We start from the raw sequence: 17,783 nt of genomic DNA on the forward strand, positions 1-17,783 counted from the left end.
AAGATTTATGTGTGTGGATGTTCTGCCTGCGTGCATGTCTGGGCACCATGCATGTGCCTGGTACCCAGGGATAATAGAAGAGAGCATTAGCTCCCTGAGAACTGAAGTTACAGGTATTTGTGAGCCGCTGTGTGGGTGCTGGAAATGAAACCTAGTCCTCTGGAAAAGCACTTAGTGCTCTTAGCCTGTGAGCTAGCTGTCTCTCCAACCCAGGAAGCCTAAGTGGTTTCCTGAAAGGCACCGGTTCTTGGGGGGCATGGTCAGAAAGTCACAGCTGTTCACTGGAGTGGACAGGGACTTTCTTCATGTTCCTTGTGAGAATGAGAGACTGAAGACAACTCAACTTGGCATCTGAGGGGCAAGTAGACAAGAGAGCCAGGAGTTTCCTTCTGGGTGGTCCTAGCAGCACTACAAGAACTCAGGGGTGTTTAGTAGCAGAAGCCAGGTTGACTGGTGTGTCTGTGCAGGGTGCAGGGATTGGGAGAGGAGACTTGGACCCCAACTCCTGCCTTGGATATGCCCCTGTGGATGTCACCTGCCTTGTAGTGGGATGAACTCAGACAGGAAGGGGGGTGGCTTGGGTGGGGACATCCTGCAGGCTCCACCCTCCCATTGGTTGGTCTTCATTGTTGTCCTGGCTTCCCACTTGAGAGTCCTCAAGGCCCTGTGATCATAGCTGGGCCCGGTGATGTTCAAACCTGGACTGCCCTGCCTGCTATGCCCACACCCACCTCAGCACCAGTCTGGATGAACAATTACCTAGAGATGATCTTTCTGAGGCTTAAGCATCGGTGGGAGCAGATGGGATATGAGCTGGGGATTTGGGGATGGGGAGATATGTTTCCCCTTCCCCCACATCCTGGCCCTTTAAAAGGCCCTCCCCGGTGTGGAGGCCCCTTCAGAGGCCAGGAGAAAAGTGTGGGAGAGACATATGATGGATCAGGAAGAAGAAAAGGGAGAAGGGAGCTCAGACCTTCCTGACAAGGTAAGAGGGCTCTGGCTGACACTACCACCAGCTTCTTGAGTTCTCAGCATCCATGACTGACAGGCTTAATTCATTTGTAGGGCATCTAATTAGCAAGCAAGTCTCTGGGGCCCCCTGACCCAGTTCATAACACATGAGGGGTATAGGTAGTAGGTATATCTGCTCCTCCCCCACCCAGGGCAAAAGGATAGATTCTTAATACCTCCCCCAAGAGATGGTAGATGCTAGGATTTAGGGGCATTTCTGAACCCAGTTTCCCTGTTAAGTGTCCCACCCTCCCCCCAAACAACCCCAGTCTGGTCTCAATCTAGGACAGTAGTGGAATGCTGTCCCTAGAGGCAGTACTGTATGAAATTGCGCTGCAGGCTGGGGCCCCAGGCTGGGAGGTGGGGGGGGAGGGGTGGTTGGGGGGCAGGCCAAGGAAAAAGACTTGTTTCATTTAGAGAAACTCCGCAGACCCGAGAGGACGATGGTGAGAGCAGAGATGGGAAGGCAGGCACTGGTCTAGATGGGAGCTGACTGGAAGACAGGGAAGGTACAGCACCCAACTAAACCATCACGTCTGTCCACAAGGCAGGTTCACCGGACCAGGAAGGCTTCTTTAACCTGCTGAGCCACGTGCAGGGTGACCGGATGGAGGAGCAGCGCTGTTCCTTGCAGGCTGGACCAGGCCAGACTCCAGAAAGCCGTGAGCTGGGCATGATGCAGGGGGACGGTGGGGAGCCTGCCTGAGAAGTAAATGTGACAGGAGCGCAGGGGTGACTCAGGGTGGGGGGCACTGTGTGAGCTCCTTTGGTGTCTGTATTCATGCCCACCTGACTCTCTCCCAAGCAGAGGGTAGCCCTGCTCCAGAGATGGACAATCTCATGGATATGCTAGCCAACACCCAGGGCCGACGCATGGATGACCAGCGGGTAACAGTCAATTCCCTGCCCGGCTTCCAGCCTATTGGTCCCAAGGTAGGTGAGGTGATGTCCAGATAACCTGTGCAGACAGGTCCCAGTATAGCCCTCTAAATCTATGCCCCATCTGCAGCCGAGACAGGCTAGGATCCTATCTCTCCATCTGTCTTGAACTCTGGAAAAGGAAAATTCAGTTGGAGGTCAGAGGAGCTTAAGGTCACGCAGGACTCATGCTAGTGTCAACTGGCTGGAATTTCAGCTCCTGCTCCGACATCTGTGTATTTGGGAGAAGCCACAGGGAGGAAATAGGCAGTTTTCCTAATGGTGACACTCCCGTGTATCAACAAAGAGCATGATTTTGGTTTTGGGGTGTTCTGTTTTGTTGTTTTTGAGATAGCTCAAGCTGGCCTCAAGCCCTCTTACCAATAATGACTTTAAACTTCTAACTTTCCTACACGTACTTCCTAGGTGTCGGGGCTACAGGTGTGGGCCACCACGAGTGCTTTGTGTGGCTTGGGATGGAATCCAGGGTTTTGGTGCGTTCTGTCAGCTGAGTGCTATCCCCAGCCCTTTGTGTACACTAGCATACATGTTTAGAGGTAGAGGCCAAAAGCCACCTTCAGATGCTGTTCCTCGGGCTTTATCACCTTGATATTTGAGACGGGATCTTTCACTACCCTGGAACTCACCAAGGAGACCAGGTTGCCAGCCTTAGGGATCCTCCTGACTGTATCTCTCAAGGCACTGAGATTACAAGTGCACAGAACCAAACCTGGCTTTTCACTTAGGTGCTGGGGATTAAACTTGGGTCTTCAAGTGTACACAGCAAGGATTTTAATGACTGAGTTATCGTCTCAGCCCATTGGTTTGTTTTTGAGACAGGGTTGGGTAGCACTGGCCAGCCTGGAACTTACTATGTAGACCAGGATGGCCTTGAGATAATCTTCCTGCCCCTGCTTCTTGAATTCTGGGATAATAGGCCAGATTCTGATCAAGAACCCACTGAGAAGCCGGGTGTGGTGGCGCACGCCTTTAATCCTAGCACTTGGGAGGCAAAGGCAGGCGTATCACCGTGAATTCGAGGCCAGCCTGGTCTACAAAGCTAGTCTAGGGCAGCTAAGGCTATACAGAGAAACCCTGTCTTGGAAAGACCACAAACACATACAAACACACAGAGCTGACCATCTTATACCAAATACATTCCTGACTGGCAGACGAAGGCAGACAAAGAGAAATGTTGTCTGGACGCATCTCTGGCTTGCATTTTCCTTGGGCCCCTCGCTCTGACCCTTCTTCATCCACAGGATGGAATGCAGAAACGGCCTGGGACCCTCAGTCCTCAACCCCTGCTCACCCCTCAGGACCCTGCCGCACTCGGCTTCCGCAGGAACAGCAGCCCCCAGCCCCAGACACAAGCTCCTTGAGAGTTCTAGCCATCCTGGGCCCTCCCACTGGCCCCTGAGAACAATAAAAACTTGGCACTAGCAATAAACAGTTGAACGTGTGTTATTTCCTGGGCGGAGGGGCTGGAACTTCAGAGCTTGAGGGAGGAGTCAGGAGCTCTGCTGGGCAGCTTGTAGAAGTCTCTCTTCCCTCTGCTTTCGGATCTTCTGCTTAAATTCTTCTAGCTCTTGGCGCTGCAATGGGGGAAAGGGGTGTGATGGAAAGAAAGAAGGGACATACACCTCAGGGCCTGGACTTGCTGCTACTACCCTCTCTTTGGCTTGAGAGTTTCCGTGTCCGCACTGGGACCCCCATGCCAATCACAGTCACCATATAATTGAGTCCAGCTTCATCCTTCAGGGAGAAGGTGATATATGAAACTGTTTGTGCCCTCCCATTTTTTTTTTTTTTTTTAAAGACAAGGTCTCATATACCACAGGCTAACCGTGAGTTCACTATACAGCACAGGAGACCCAGAATTCCCAGCCCTCCTGCATCTATCTCCTAAGCTCTGGAATGCTGGGATTACAGCTCCCTCTTCCCTCTGTCTCCCTATGAAGCCCCGGATGGCTTCAATCTGATAACCCCCCTACACCTTTCCAAGGGATCACAGGTGTAATACCATCACAAACAACGAGAAACTTTTATGGAGACAAGGTCTCTAGCTCAGGCTAGCCTAGAACTCCTATTTGTTCTTTTATGGAGACGAGGTCTCTAGCTCAGGCTAGCCTAAAACTCCTATTTGTTCTTCTACTTCCAATATTCTACTGTGGCTGAGGGTGAAATTTTCATTCCAAGCCCATCCAGGGTAAGGTGTCCCACCCCCTAGGGAAGAAGAACAGGTTACTCACCTGATCCTCCTTCTCTCGTGGCCACAGCTCCCTCTGTGGAACAAAGTCACAGGTGAGAGGACACGGGAGAATCCAGAGACCACATTCAGAGCAGGGTTGTCTCATGGGAGGCAGACAGTGCTCTCCCCCCACCCCGCTCCCACCCCGGCAGCAAGGTACTGACTCCTACCCTCCTTTCCCCATCCCCAGGGATCATCCAGCAAACACCCTCCTGATACCCACCTTGCGCTGGATAACATAGTCCTCAAACCATTCTGCCTGATTGGAGATCCAGAACATCACCACGGGGAAAGTAAGGTAGAGCGACATCTGCAAAGGCAGGGGTGGATGGGCAGAGGCCAAAACTGTCAGCACCCCAGTACAGGGAGATTGTAGGAAAGCCAGATCTATACAAACACACACACACACACACACACACACACACACACACACACACACACACACGGGTGGGGGGGCAGGGACGGACATGCGTGCACAAAGTAGGAGGAAGGGGAGAGAAAGAGAGGGAGAGAGAGGGGGAGGGAAGGAAGGAGGGAAGAAGAGAGATAGAGAGCGAGAGAGCAACAGTGCAAGAATTTCCACTACAATGACATATCCTCGAGACGTTATTGTCTCCTAACTGACACCAGTCGCTTTTCATATAGAGGGGACTCTCATTTTTCAATTATATTGTCTCCTACATCTAGGCATCTGCCTGTCTGAGACGCATTATGAGCCCTGGGCTCCCTTTCCGAAAATCCCACTCTGGATCTGAAGCCTCCCTTCCTTGAACTACACCTTTCAGCTCACCCCTAAGACGCGTCCTCAGACCAAACCCAGATTCTCCTTTCTGAGCCCCTATATCTAGTACTTTTTCCCGTGGAACGCCCCCTCTGCACGTCTCTCACTTGCAAAATCTAGTCTCAAATTCTGAAAGGTCTTGGGTCCAGACGTCTAACCCACAGAGTTCACTGACCCGAAACACCTCTAATTTCAACCCCATCTCGTTTCTCCGGTTCTACGAAGCTACTTCCGTCCAAAATCGACTCTCCAGCAATACAAAAATCTCATTGGTGCGTCGGTGGCGTCATCATCCGGCGCCCCTTTTCTGCTTCCGGTCGCCGCCTTGCCTATACAAAATTCAGCCGATCACGCCCTGCTGACAAAGTGAGGTGCAGCCAATAGGAAACGGGTCTATCTCTGAGAGGGTGGGCCTTCTGTGAGCGACGCCACCAGAGCACGACGCTGTCTGTACCTGGGGAGCCAGGAAGATGGTAGTGATGGCGCGGGTTCCCCGTCCCGAGCGGCCGGATCTTGTTTTTGTAAGTGTGCGCCTACGCGGAGGGTGATACACGAGAGAAGATCAGAGGCTGGATCGGAATCTGGCTCTCGGGGGAGGGGGTTAGGCCCAGACTGTGCATGCCCAATCTATGGGACCTCAGCGAGCCAAAGGCGACATGTCAAAACACGGATCAGGTCGAGAATAAAGAACTGGATCCTTGCGGGGCATGGTGGTACACGCCTTTAATCCTAGCACACGGGAGGCAGAGGCAGGCTGATCGCTGTGAGTTTGAGGCCAGCCTGGTCTACAGAGTGAGTCCAAGACAGAGAAGCCCTGTCTTGAAAAACTAAAAAAAGTAAAAAGTAAAAAGTAAAAAAAAAAAGAACTGGATCCTTCATGGCATCAGTGAGGAGCTGAGGAGCTGCTGTTGAGGTTAAGGCCTTGATAGCTCGCGCCGAGAGAAGTGAGGTCAAGAGGAGACTGAGACAGACAGTAGGGAAAGAGCGTGGATTTTGATAGGCATAGTGTCCAGGTTAAAGTTCTGGCTTCTGGATAATAATAGCTTGACGTCTGCGGCTATAAGAACCTTGGAGGATGAAGATAAAACTAACGTGTGGATGGCCACTGGGGATCCTTAAAAGGTGAAACTGTGGTGGCTGAAAGAGACGCCCCATATTTCCACGTACATAGTGTTCAAAGTTAAGGTCCATAACCCTCCTGTGTGTTTTTGGGGTTACTGGGGTTTAACCAAGGGTCTTGTGCATGCTAGACAAACACCCTGTCACTGATCTATCTCCTGTACACACATATGTACCCCACCTCCTGAGAGGTCTGGGGAGGTTGAGCTATGAGGGCCAGAGGTCTGAATTAACACGCTAGCACAGTGATTCTCAACCTTTGTAATGCTGCAACCCTTTAATACATGTTACGGTGACCCCCCCCCAACCATACAGTTATTTTTGTTGCTTCTTCGTAACTGAAGTTTTGCTACGATTATGAATCGTAATGTAAGTACCCGTGTTTTCTGATGGTCTCAGGCGACCCCTGTTAAAGGGTCATTCGTCCCTCAAATGTGTCCTGAGTGACCTAGCTTCGACAGAGGAAGAAATCACGCGGGGGACCTTGTTGTATTGTGTTTGTTTGCTTGTTAAAGTTGTGTTTTTAAAAGAATGTTTATGTGTGTGTGTTCTTATGGGTATGTGCATGTGAATTAGGGGTCCACAGAGGCCAGAGGCTGGAGTTACAGGTGGTCATGAGCTGCCCTGACATGAGTGTAGGAACTGAGTTCAAGTTCCCTGCAAAAGCAGTACATGGTCTTAACTGCTGAGGCCTGTCCCCAGCATATTGTGTGTGTATGTATGTATGTGCATTGGTCAGAAATAGATTATGTTTAGCCATATTCCTCAGTTGCTCTCCATCTTCCTTTGGGACAAAGTCTTCCCTACGAACATGAAGCTCACTGGCGGGCTAAATGCCTGGCCAGTGAGCTCTAGAGGGGTCTACCTGTCTCTGATTGCCCAGCATTGGAGTTACAGATACACACTGCCATGCCTGGCATGTACAGGTAGTCATGCTCAGGCATACCAACTGGGCCATCTTTGCACTTCTATTTTGCTCTTTGTTTTAATTTTAGCATGTGTAAGAGACAAGTCCTCTGTGCACCACTATGTGCATGTGGGAAAGAAGAGGGCCACTGAAAAGATTTATTTATTTATTTATTATGTAGATAACATCCTGCCCACCAGAAGAGGGCGCCAGATCTCATCATAGATAGCTGTGAGCCACCATGTGGTTGCTGGGAATTGAACTCAGGACCTTCAGAAGTGCTGCCAGTGCTCTTAACCTCTGAGCCATCTCTCCAGTCCCCAAGAGGGCCACTTAAAAGAGTTGATTCTCTCCTATCGTGTAGCTAGAACTCAGGGCCTCAGGCTTGGTGACAGATGCCTCTACCCACTGGGCATCTCACCAACCTCCCATTTGTTTTATTCTCTGAGGCCTTTTTTTTTTTTTTGCCTCTGAGGTGATAGGGGTGTGGGCTTGCACCACGACCTTTTGGAAGGGCGTGAACTTTTAGTAGGAGCCTAGAGTTTGGGGCTAAGCCCCAGTATGGGATGTGGCTCCGTGGATGCGCTGAGGACAGGCCTCTTTTCTCCCCCTTCCCTGGCCCTGGCAGGAGGAAGAGGACCTTCCCTATGAGGAAGAAATCATGCGCAACCAGTTCTCCGTCAAATGCTGGCTCCGCTACATCGAGTTCAAACAGGGGGCCCCGAAGCCCCGCCTCAATCAGTTGTACGAGCGAGCGCTCAAACTGCTCCCCTGCAGGTGTGCATGACCCTCCCTGTGCTACCGTGCTTACCAGCTTCCACCCCTCCACATCCAGTCCCGACACAAGTGACAACGTACCCAGGCGATGGCCGGAAACACGGCCCCGGGATAGGTCACACCATCGTCCCTCCTGTGCCAGGCTTTTCCCTTCCCTGTGAGCTCTCTTGGCTCTCCTTATTCCCTTTCCTCACCGCAGGTGCCTCCAGAGCCAAGAAAGGGTTCTGGAGTGTTCCATAACCCATCGTATCTGTCTTTCCCGCTCTTTAGCTACAAACTCTGGTACCGCTACCTGAAGGCACGCCGGGCGCAGGTGAAGCATCGCTGCGTGACTGACCCCGCCTATGAAGATGTCAACAACTGCCACGAGAGGGCCTTTGTGTTCATGCACAAGGTGGGGAGCTGGAGAAGGGGCGCGGGGGAGGGGGCAGCGGGGGGGGGGGGGCGGCAAGTTCACCGCCATGAGAGGGCCTTTGTTTTCATGCACAAGGTGGGGAGCTGGAGAGGGGCGTGGGAGGGAGGGGGGGCAAGTTCACCGCTCTTGTGAGAACTATTTCCCCAGGGAGATGTAAACAGGGGGTCTACCCCCTTCCTCACAGTGCTCCAACAAAACAAAGTACCGGTCCATCAAAATGTCCTACCAACTTGAGGAACGAATGAGCTTATTGGGCTTATTTACAGAGCCTGAGTGAGGGGTCACGAGACAGACCTGTCGCCTCCCTGCTGCCCTTATTCCCTAGCTATGGATGGTAAGCAAGCCATGGAGCCTATGGCTCAGACCTGGCCCGCCACTCTCCGTTATTTCCAGATGCCACGTCTATGGCTAGACTACTGTCAGTTCCTCATGGACCAGGGAAGAGTAACACACACCCGCCGCACCTTTGACCGGGCCCTTAGGGCACTACCCATCACACAGCACTCTCGAATCTGGCCCCTGTATCTGCGCTTCCTACGCTCCCACCCACTGCCTGAGACTGCTGTGCGAGGCTACCGTCGCTTCCTCAAGGTGAGCACCATTGGCTAGACCAGTTCCCGGTCGGCTTCCAATCCCTGGCTTATTGGGATAAGGGCCCTCATGTAACATATAGGCTGCAGGAAGAGGTTCCAATGAGTAGATAACAGTTTATTTAAGATTTCTCTCTCTCTCTCTCTCTCTCTCTCTCTCTCTCTCTCTCTGTGTGTGTGTGTGTGTGTGTGTGTGTGTGTGTGTGTTGCATACCCAAGCATGTGGAAGGCCAAAGTTGATACACATCTTCCTTAATTACTCTTCACTTTATTTATTGAGGCAGGATCTCTTACTGAACCTAGCTCACCAGCTAGAACTAGATTTGGCTAGTTCTCGCTAGCTCCAAGGACACCCCACCCCCACCCCGCCGTCTCTGCCTCTCTAGTGTTTCCATGGCTACCTAATGTTTATGTGGGTTCCGGGTATCCACACTCCAGTCCCCACACTTGCAAGGCAAATGTTTTATACTCTGGGTCGTCTCCCCAGCCCCTGTGATGTCTTATCTTTAGTTTCTCAGGTAGTTAGCTTTTAGCTTGTACCCGCACCACAGTGGGCATAGACGTGAGAGCTAGTGACGGCGTGCATAAGGCCCTCCCTACCACTGCACAGGGCTTTCAGTCTAACAGAGTAGACACATGCATGGACCAGCTATGTGAAACAGTAAAACCACACATGGCAAGAGGCATTAATAAGATAAGTGTGGAGAAGGCAGCATCTCAGGCAGAGCATTGTGTGCTCAGGCTCTGGTATATGTTATAGTAAATTCCTTTGCATGGTCCTGCTTGGGTGGCCGCCTGTGACCGAAGCAGCTTCATCCCTGACCATTAGAGGCTGAGCTGGACTGCTTAGAACTAGGGTTGGACAGTGTTGAGGGTGTCGAGGGAGGTGTCAAGCCTGGCAGAAAGGCCAAGGCTGGACCATTCAGGACTAAGGCTGGCTGCTCAGACTAGATTACTGTCGTCTTAGTTTCTCTTTCTTTCTCCTCCCCCCGCCCCCTTCTTTCTTTTGGTTTCTTGAGACAGGGTTTCTCTGTGTAGTGTTGACTCTCCTGGGCTTGCTCTGTAGACCAGGCTGGCCTCGAACTCACCTGCCTCTGCCTCCCGAGTGCTCTCAGCTTCTCTTTCTGTTGCTGTGATAAAGCGCCCTGAAACAATCTAAGGGCAAAGGGTTAACCTTGGCTCACAGTTCAGGGCTACAGTTCATCACAGAAGGGAGGGTGGTAGGAGTTTGAAACGACTAGTCACTTCACCTCCGAGATCAGAGCCCGGCTCTGCACGCACACGGGTTTGTACAGCATCATACAGGGTTCCTGCAGAGGAAATGGTAGCATCCATAACTAGAATGAGTCTTCTGGTATAAGTTAACATGATCCAGTTAATCTTACAGACATGTTCTCTGGCCCATCTCCTCGGTAATTGTAGATTCTGTCAGGCGGACGGTTGACACTATCCATCACAAGTAATGTAGCCAAGCTGACCTAAAGGAACAAGGGCAAGCCAGTCAGGCCCAGCGCCACAAGGCTGCAGTGCTGAGCCCAGGCTGGACCACCAGGGATGGCTGTTTGCTAAAAAACTTTTAATTGGAGGGTTGAGGGGGCAGGTGAGGGGAATGGAGAGGCCTAGAGCTACTTAGTCAGGAGAGAGCTGTCATCTCCTGCAGCCCCACTCACCTTCTCTGGGGTGGCTGTTCTCCAGCTGAGTCCTGAGAGTGCTGAGGAATACATCGAGTACCTCAAGTCCAGTGACCGGCTGGACGAGGCTGCACAGCGCCTGGCCACTGTGGTGAATGACGAGCGCTTTGTGTCCAAGGCCGGCAAGTCCAACTACCAGGTGGGTCTGCTGGAAAATGGCGACTGGGTGAGAGGTGTCTGCCATCCTGGCCCAGGACTCAGATGTTTCCCCCATACCCTGTGTCTTGTAGCTATGGCACGAGCTGTGCGACCTTATCTCCCAGAATCCGGACAAGGTACAGTCCCTCAATGTGGATGCCATCATCCGCGGTGGCCTCACCCGCTTCACTGACCAGCTGGGCAAGCTGTGGTGCTCCCTGGCAGACTACTACATCCGCAGCGGCCACTTTGAAAAGGTGTGTGGCTACCTAGGCCTCAGCTGTGGGGTGGGTCTCTGGAGGACACACAGAGTGCATGAACAGGACACAACCACAGACACGCTGTGTGCGACACATCACATACATGCACACATTTGCCATCCCAGCAGTGAGGATGGGTGCAGCGGCCCTGTAGGCGCGTGAGCCTTTGGGCAGGCTGACTTGGGGTGTGGCTCTCTTACATCCTACATGTTTATCTTGGGATCTTGTTAACTTAGATGCCTTGTTTGAGAGCTTGTTTCGGGGAGCACGGCTACTCATATACTCTTGACCGAAGACCAGTTCTCTTTTCATGGACAATTGTCCTTTTCCACGTACATAGTGAGCAGCCTGCAGCTTTAGGAGGGACATACTTGGGACAGTGAGGAAGGAAGGGGACACCTGCCTATCCAGCCTGATCAGCTGAATCAGCTCTAGCACTCAATGTGGTGACAGATGTCTCAGCCAGCCTGCCTTCACGGATGTCCCTGAGTGTCCCTGTGTTGCAAAAATGGGGGTGGTGGCTACTCTTTATCATCCCTGTAGGGAACTGGATCCAGCAGCACAGGCAGAGTACTCACCAGTGGCCTGATGTGAAAAAAAATCTCCCCTTGGGTGATTTTGACTGTGGCTGTCCTTACCATCTTGCTTTGTAGAGGCATGCTGGGAAGAGGGGACTGGGTGGGACTCTGAGGGTCTCCAGAGGAATGATGGGCTACTGTGGCCTAAGGAAATTGGGGAGGAGGCCTGGAGTGAGTGATGCTGAGGGATTGTGCAAGGCAGTTGAGAAGTTCACAGAGCCCCTTTCCCTAGTGCCTTCATGAGGACGTGGGGTAGAGAGATGGGACTGTGCTGTCTAGGGATGAGGAGAGTCTGGAGAACACATGCTCAGGAAGGGGGTCAGGCAGCCACTAGAGGAGAGAAGGAGCCTCCACAGACAAGCTGTGCTGTGTGACTTCCTGGTGAGACATAAGCAGACGTCTCTTTACCACAGATAGGTAGTTTATTTCTTTAGTCTCCAAATGTATGCAGGAAACCAGGGAACTTATTGGGCTTCCTCACAGGAACATGGGTGAGGATAATTTACATGGATGGCTCAGAGTAGCTGCATCACTGAGAGCCCACCCCAGCTTGGGAGATGGTTCACGAAAGCCGCATCCTTGGAGACATCCTGGGCCTTAGGGCTTGGTTGTAGAGTCTCCCTTACCTGCCAGTTGTTAGCTGCTTATATAACTTGGGGGTGGGGTGGGGTGGGGGTCCTTGTGACTCTTGCAAGTTTCTTTTGCTTTCTTAGCCTCAGCAGCCTCCCTCTCCCTCCAGAAAAGAAGATTGCAGTTAGGAAGAAACAACTTCATAGTAGGCTGTGCTTAGAGTTCTGTGGGAGCTGGAGTCTCGCTGCTCACCTGTTCTCACAGGGCCAGTACTATATGGAACTGGCTCAGTTGAATCTTGGGACATTGCCACACAGGGGACTACCCAGCCTACGTAGGAGGCCCTGCAGCTTCAGACGGTCAGGCAGGATAGGGCAGGGATAAGCCAGCGGAGTTCCATCCTACGCTTGGCGCTGGTCAGCCCATGGGTGCTGGCAGAGGGTCCTTATGGGTGGGCTCTCATGCCTCTCCTCTGTACCTCTCCTCAAACCATGCCTGAACCCCCACAGGCTCGGGACGTGTATGAAGAGGCCATCCGCACTGTGATGACTGTGAGGGACTTCACCCAGGTGTTCGACAGCTATGCCCAGTTCGAGGAGAGCATGATTGCAGCGAAGATGGAGACTGCCTCTGAACTGGGCCGTGAGGAGGAGGGTGAGATGTGGGACACCTGGCCGGGGAGGAGAGGATTGAATTCCTTGCCAGTGCTGGCAAGGGCAGAGGCTGGATGGATGCTGGGGCCAAAATGTCCTAGAGTCGTCTTAATTGGGTATGGGCATGGCAGGAGGGCTGGTGCTAGGTCCTTGGTGGTCTGCCTGCCTCTTTAAGGGTCTACACTGCTAGGCTTGGAGGGAAGGAAGCTTAGGAACAGAAGTAGCCAAGGGCCTGTGCTGTCACCTCCAAGCGCCCCTGACTTCGTGACCGTGTTTGGCTCCCAGATGACATCGACCTAGAGCTGCGCCTGGCTCGCTTTGAGCAGCTCATCAGCCGGCGGCCCCTACTTCTCAACAGTGTCCTGCTGCGCCAGAACCCACACCACGTCCACGAGTGGCACAAGCGTGTGGCCCTGCACCAGGGCCGCCCCCGGGAGGTGTGTGATGGTGGCCCCCAGTTCATCTTCCCCTGCCCCTTAGAGCTGCCATGGCCCCACCCTGCCTTCACCTGTCTGGTTTGAATGCTCTAGATTATCAACACGTACACGGAGGCCGTGCAGACAGTGGACCCCTTCAAGGCCACGGGCAAGCCCCACACACTGTGGGTTGCGTTTGCCAAGTTTTATGAAGACAACGGACAGCTGGATGATGTGAGTGGGCCGTGTGCACGCACACATGCATGCTGTTACATCTTCACCGTGGGACCTGGGGGTGGCCAAGTGGCAGGGCCTCAGCCAATCTCTGCCCATCACCATAGGCCCGTGTCATCCTAGAGAAGGCCACCAAAGTGAACTTCAAGCAGGTGGACGACCTGGCAAGCGTGTGGTGCCAGTGTGGGGAGTTGGAGCTCCGGCATGAGAATTACGATGAGGCTTTGAAGCTGCTGCGGGTAAGGATGTGAAGACTGGCTAGGGGTGTGTGATGGGGCCCAGGCAGGATAGCCCCCCTCAGGGCCTCTGCCACTGTCTTTCCACAGAAAGCGACAGCTTTGCCAGCCCGCCGGGCTGAGTACTTCGACGGTTCAGAGCCTGTGCAGAACCGTGTATACAAGTCGCTGAAGGTGTGGTCCATGCTTGCGGACTTGGAGGAAAGCCTGGGCACTTTCCAGGTCAGCTGCCATGGGCAGGGGTGAAGGGGAGCTGGTTCCCAGCCCCAGAGCGGAGCATGTCTTGACCTGTTTGTTCCCACAGTCAACCAAGGCTGTCTATGACCGAATCCTGGACCTGCGCATAGCCACACCGCAGATAGTCATCAACTATGCCATGTTCCTGGAGGAACACAAGTACTTTGAGGAGAGCTTCAAGGTGAGGCGTGCCCTAAGACTGCAAGTCAAGGTCAAAGCCCAGTAAGGCCATTCCTTCCTCTGTGGTCTACAGATGTCCACTTGTCCCTGTCCTCTCCCTGTCGCTGTCTTTATACATCTGTGTTCAGAAACACCGGCACCACAGGGTACAGGCTTGTATTGGGTACAAAACATCTGACAAAAGCAAGTTAAGAGAGAAGAGTTTTATTCTGGCTCACAGAGGATATGGTCCATCATGGAGGGCAAGGCGTGGCAACAGAAAGATTGTCTGGCTAGTCAGGATGCATCAGCAGTCAGGAAGCACAGGCGATGACTGTTGGTGGTTGGCTGTTTCTCCTTTTTATGTAGTCTAGGCTCCCAGGCCATGGGATGGTGCCCACCCCCATTTAACATGGATCTTTCTGCCTCAGTTAACATCATCAAGATAATCCTTCAGACAGGCTCAAGTTTGTTCCTTGGGTTATTCTAGATCATGCTAAGTTGACCATAGTAACTATCACAAGGGTAATTTTTATCCCTTTTGGCAGTGTATTCCAGTGTATGGAACCCAGGACTTCAGGCATTCAAAACAGGGGCTCTTACTACTAAGGATGTATTGGCCTTTGGTCTCTTGTAAAGCCACTAGTCGTGATTGGTTAGGTCCACCCTAATGATGTCATTTTAAGTCCTTTTCCTCATTTCCAAATAAGGTGTTGCCATGGCACTTGGGAAATGAGGGCCCCAGCATGTGAATGGTGTGGAATATGGGCACCTCCCCCATAGCCAGCCACTGAGTCCTTCTCCAAGTACTTGGGTGAAACAGAACAAACATGGGAGCCATGTATGCAGCTCCCATTGGCCGCTGCTTAAGTGAGAGGGTCTAAGTCAGTACAGTGGTGAGTGTGTGTGTGTTTTTGTGTGTGTGTGTGTTTGTGTTTGTGGTGGCCATAGGCAGATGCTCAGGGAGGGAGGTTGCATTTATTCACCTGGTCCCAATCCTGCCCAGAAATAGGAGTCCTTTCCCAGAACACTGGGTGCTGCCTGTGTCTGTAGAGGTTAGGAGCTACCTCATTCGTGACGTACCAGACTCTGTTTAGAAAGCCCCTATTGAGTCCTTGAGGTCCTTGTAGTTGGGGGAGAGTGACATACTTAAACGTGCCATGGTGGAGGGGTGGGCAAGGAAGGGGCCCTGGGTGCTAACCTGTGGCTTCCTTGGAAACAGGCCTATGAGCGTGGGATTTCACTGTTCAAGTGGCCCAACGTCTCAGACATCTGGAGCACCTACCTGACCAAATTCATCGCTCGTTATGGGGGCCGCAAGCTGGAGCGTGCACGGGACCTCTTTGAGCAGGCACTAGATGGCTGCCCACCCAAATATGCCAAGAGTGAGGAGTCTGTGGGCTGTCTCGGGACATGGGGATAAGTGGCACGGGCTGAGCTGCAGGCTGCTAACTGGACCCTTCCATCTTCTGCAGCCCTGTACCTGCTTTACGCACAGCTGGAGGAGGAGTGGGGCCTTGCCCGCCATGCCATGGCTGTGTATGACCGTGCTACCAGGGCCGTGGAGCCAGCCCAGCAGTACGATATGTTTAACATATATATCAAGCGGGCTGCTGAGATCTATGGCGTCACCCACACGCGGGGCATCTACCAGAAGGCTATTGAGGTACCCACCACTAGTGACCTGGTATGGGGTTGGGGTCCAGGTAGAAAGGAGGATCCCAGAAAGCCTGCCTATGTAGGGTGTGGCAGAAGGCCTTCCTGAAGCCAGGTACCTGGACCCCTTTCCTTCACCCCTGCTCTCCCTGACCCCGTGCCCCCCACCACTGTGCTAGGTCCTGTCTGATGAGCATGCCCGCGAGATGTGCCTGCGGTTTGCAGACATGGAGTGCAAGCTTGGTGAGATCGACCGCGCCCGGGCTATCTACAGCTTCTGTTCCCAGATCTGTGATCCCCGGGTAGGGTTGGGCCTGCCTCTGGGAAGGTGAGGGTGGGCATTGGGGATGCTGTTCCAAGCACCTGACTCACCCACATGCCTGCACCCCACCACAGACAACTGGGGCCTTCTGGCAAACATGGAAGGACTTTGAGGTCCGGCACGGCAACGAGGACACCATCAGGGAGATGCTGAGGATACGTCGGAGTGTGCAGGCCACATACAACACTCAGGTCAACTTCATGGCTTCACAGATGCTCAAGGTGTCAGGCAGTGCCACAGGCACCGGTGAGCTGCTGTCACCTCCCTTTCCTTATCATGGGCAATGTCTTCCCCACCCCAGAGCACTCGCTGCCCAGCCTAGGCCTCCCGGGGGCTGGCAGTACCTGGAACCAGCCCTGGGAACCTCAGCCTTGGAGGAGGCCTGAGGTGTGACCTTGACCTTCCTTCCTCACCTGACCTGCACCCCCAGTGTCTGACCTGGCTCCTGGGCAGAGCGGCATGGATGACATGAAGTTGCTAGAACAGCGGGCAGAGCAGCTAGCAGCTGAGGCAGAGCGGGACCAGCCCCCTAGGGCCCAGAGCAAGATCTTCTTTGTGAGGTGAGAACAGGATTTGGGGGTTGGGATGGGGTGAGGCAGTGGAATCCAGCTTTTCTTAGGGCAAAGGTATTCCAGGGAGGCTGCTGAGGGGAGGGGGTGCACTGAGGCAGCTGGCTGCAACCACCTTCCCTCTCCAATCCTAGGAGTGATGCATCCAGGGAGGAACTGGCAGAGCTGGCTCAGCAGGCCAACCCCGAGGAGATCCAGCTGGGCGAGGATGAGGACGAGGATGAGATGGATCTGGAGCCTAATGGTCAGTGGGTTGGGTTCAAGAGCAGAGGTGGGCTACCCCCACCCCACCCCATCCCCAGAGAAATAACCAGCTTGACCCTGCCTTCCCCCACAGAAGTCCGACTGGAACAGCAGAGTGTACCAGCTGCTGTGTTCGGGAGCCTAAAGGAAGACTGACACCCTTCACACTTTTTTCCTCCACAGTTCCTCCCCAATAACCACTTTGTAATACAGTTCCTCTTTGTACCTCACTGTCTCAGCCTCCTTCTTGCAGCCCGCCCAGGTCCCTCAGGGCATGCTAGCATAGAGCTGCCTGCCTGGCCCTGAGCACTGATTGGCTGGGACAGAAGGTGGAGTAGTCAGGGGAGGTGGCCTGTGGACAACCTGCCCTTTCCCTGTAGATCCAGTTCTGGACGCTGCAAGGCCAGTTCCCCTGCCCCACCCCAGGCCTCTTGTCAGGCTTGGCCAGTAAGAAGCCTCCTTGAGCCCCAAGCTGAGGGGGCACTTGGCCCCACTTACATGGGTGTCACAGCTCTGGGATTTCACCAACCCATGAGCCCCCATGTAGTCAGAAGGCTCTGTGAACCTGCTACCAAGGCACTTGTGTCCCTGGCTAGAGGCCAGGAGCCAGGCCTGGTGCACAGGCCACATCCAGAGTGAAGCCTTACTGCTTAAGCTCTGGGAAGCCATTAGGAGCCTCTAGGCCATTAAGGGGCTTTTGGCATCAGTGGACATAATCAGATTTGCGTTTTGAGCAGGTCACGCTGGCTGCCATGTGAGCAGGAGGGAGGGGGCAGTTGGAGGCAGGCTGTTGGCTTGGACCATGGGGTAGCTGGGGAGGTGGCTTTAGGAGGCGAGCTGTATATTATTTGGTAGTGTCTGGGAAACCAGGCTGTAGTGAGCCTTACACCTGCACTCTGCACCTACAGTGGCAACTAGATCCTTAGACATGGGACTCGGAGGAAGGGACACAGAATCCCCAGCTCAGAGACTGTAACTGAGCCCAGAAATGAAGGCAGGTTGGCAACAGGAAACAGAGCTCGAGTTCGAAATTGGCTGCATGCCAAATGCCA

General features: G+C 53.3%; 3 protein-coding genes across 4 annotated transcripts; 2 read left to right on the top strand and 1 right to left on the bottom strand.

Moving 5' to 3' along the window:
* The first annotated feature begins 1,400 nt into the window (after positions 1-1,400).
* On the top strand, positions 1,401-3,392 carry Pcp2 (Purkinje cell protein 2). Of its 2 annotated transcripts, none has more exons than XM_051162923.1 (4): positions 1,401-1,457; positions 1,559-1,673; positions 1,820-1,944; positions 3,192-3,392. In XM_051162923.1, the coding sequence occupies exons 1-4, from the start codon at positions 1,455-1,457 to the stop codon at positions 3,309-3,311; spliced, it is 363 nt and encodes a 120-aa protein (XP_051018880.1). In that variant the 5' UTR covers positions 1,401-1,454; the 3' UTR covers positions 3,312-3,392. The 2 variants fall into 2 exon arrangements, with proteins under 2 accessions (XP_051018880.1, XP_051018881.1); XM_051162924.1 differs by having other exon boundaries at positions 1,435-1,457; positions 1,563-1,673.
* Positions 3,393-3,415: 23 nt separating this feature from the next.
* Positions 3,416-5,216, bottom strand: LOC127203981 (protein PET100 homolog, mitochondrial). The gene is made up of 4 exons (XM_051162925.1): positions 5,137-5,216; positions 4,404-4,490; positions 4,182-4,214; positions 3,416-3,524 (listed from the first exon to the last, which is right to left on the bottom strand). Exons 1-4 carry the CDS (start codon positions 5,161-5,163, stop codon positions 3,441-3,443), a joined length of 231 nt encoding a protein of 76 aa, XP_051018882.1. The 5' UTR covers positions 5,164-5,216; the 3' UTR covers positions 3,416-3,440.
* Positions 5,217-5,320: 104 nt separating this feature from the next.
* On the top strand, positions 5,321-16,961 carry Xab2 (XPA binding protein 2). Its single transcript, XM_051162926.1, has 19 exons — positions 5,321-5,482; positions 7,616-7,764; positions 8,035-8,158; positions 8,573-8,770; positions 10,465-10,599; positions 10,691-10,855; positions 12,516-12,660; positions 12,945-13,096; positions 13,190-13,309; positions 13,417-13,548; positions 13,636-13,767; positions 13,850-13,963; positions 15,164-15,326; positions 15,417-15,607; positions 15,777-15,899; positions 15,994-16,165; positions 16,350-16,479; positions 16,623-16,732; positions 16,826-16,961. The coding sequence occupies exons 1-19, from the start codon at positions 5,432-5,434 to the stop codon at positions 16,885-16,887; spliced, it is 2,568 nt and encodes an 855-aa protein (XP_051018883.1). The 5' UTR covers positions 5,321-5,431; the 3' UTR covers positions 16,888-16,961.
* The last annotated feature ends 822 nt before the right edge of the window (positions 16,962-17,783 follow it).

This window comes from Acomys russatus, chromosome 19, assembly GCF_903995435.1.
Source record: "Acomys russatus chromosome 19, mAcoRus1.1, whole genome shotgun sequence".
Classification (NCBI taxonomy): domain Eukaryota; kingdom Metazoa; phylum Chordata; class Mammalia; order Rodentia; family Muridae; genus Acomys; species Acomys russatus.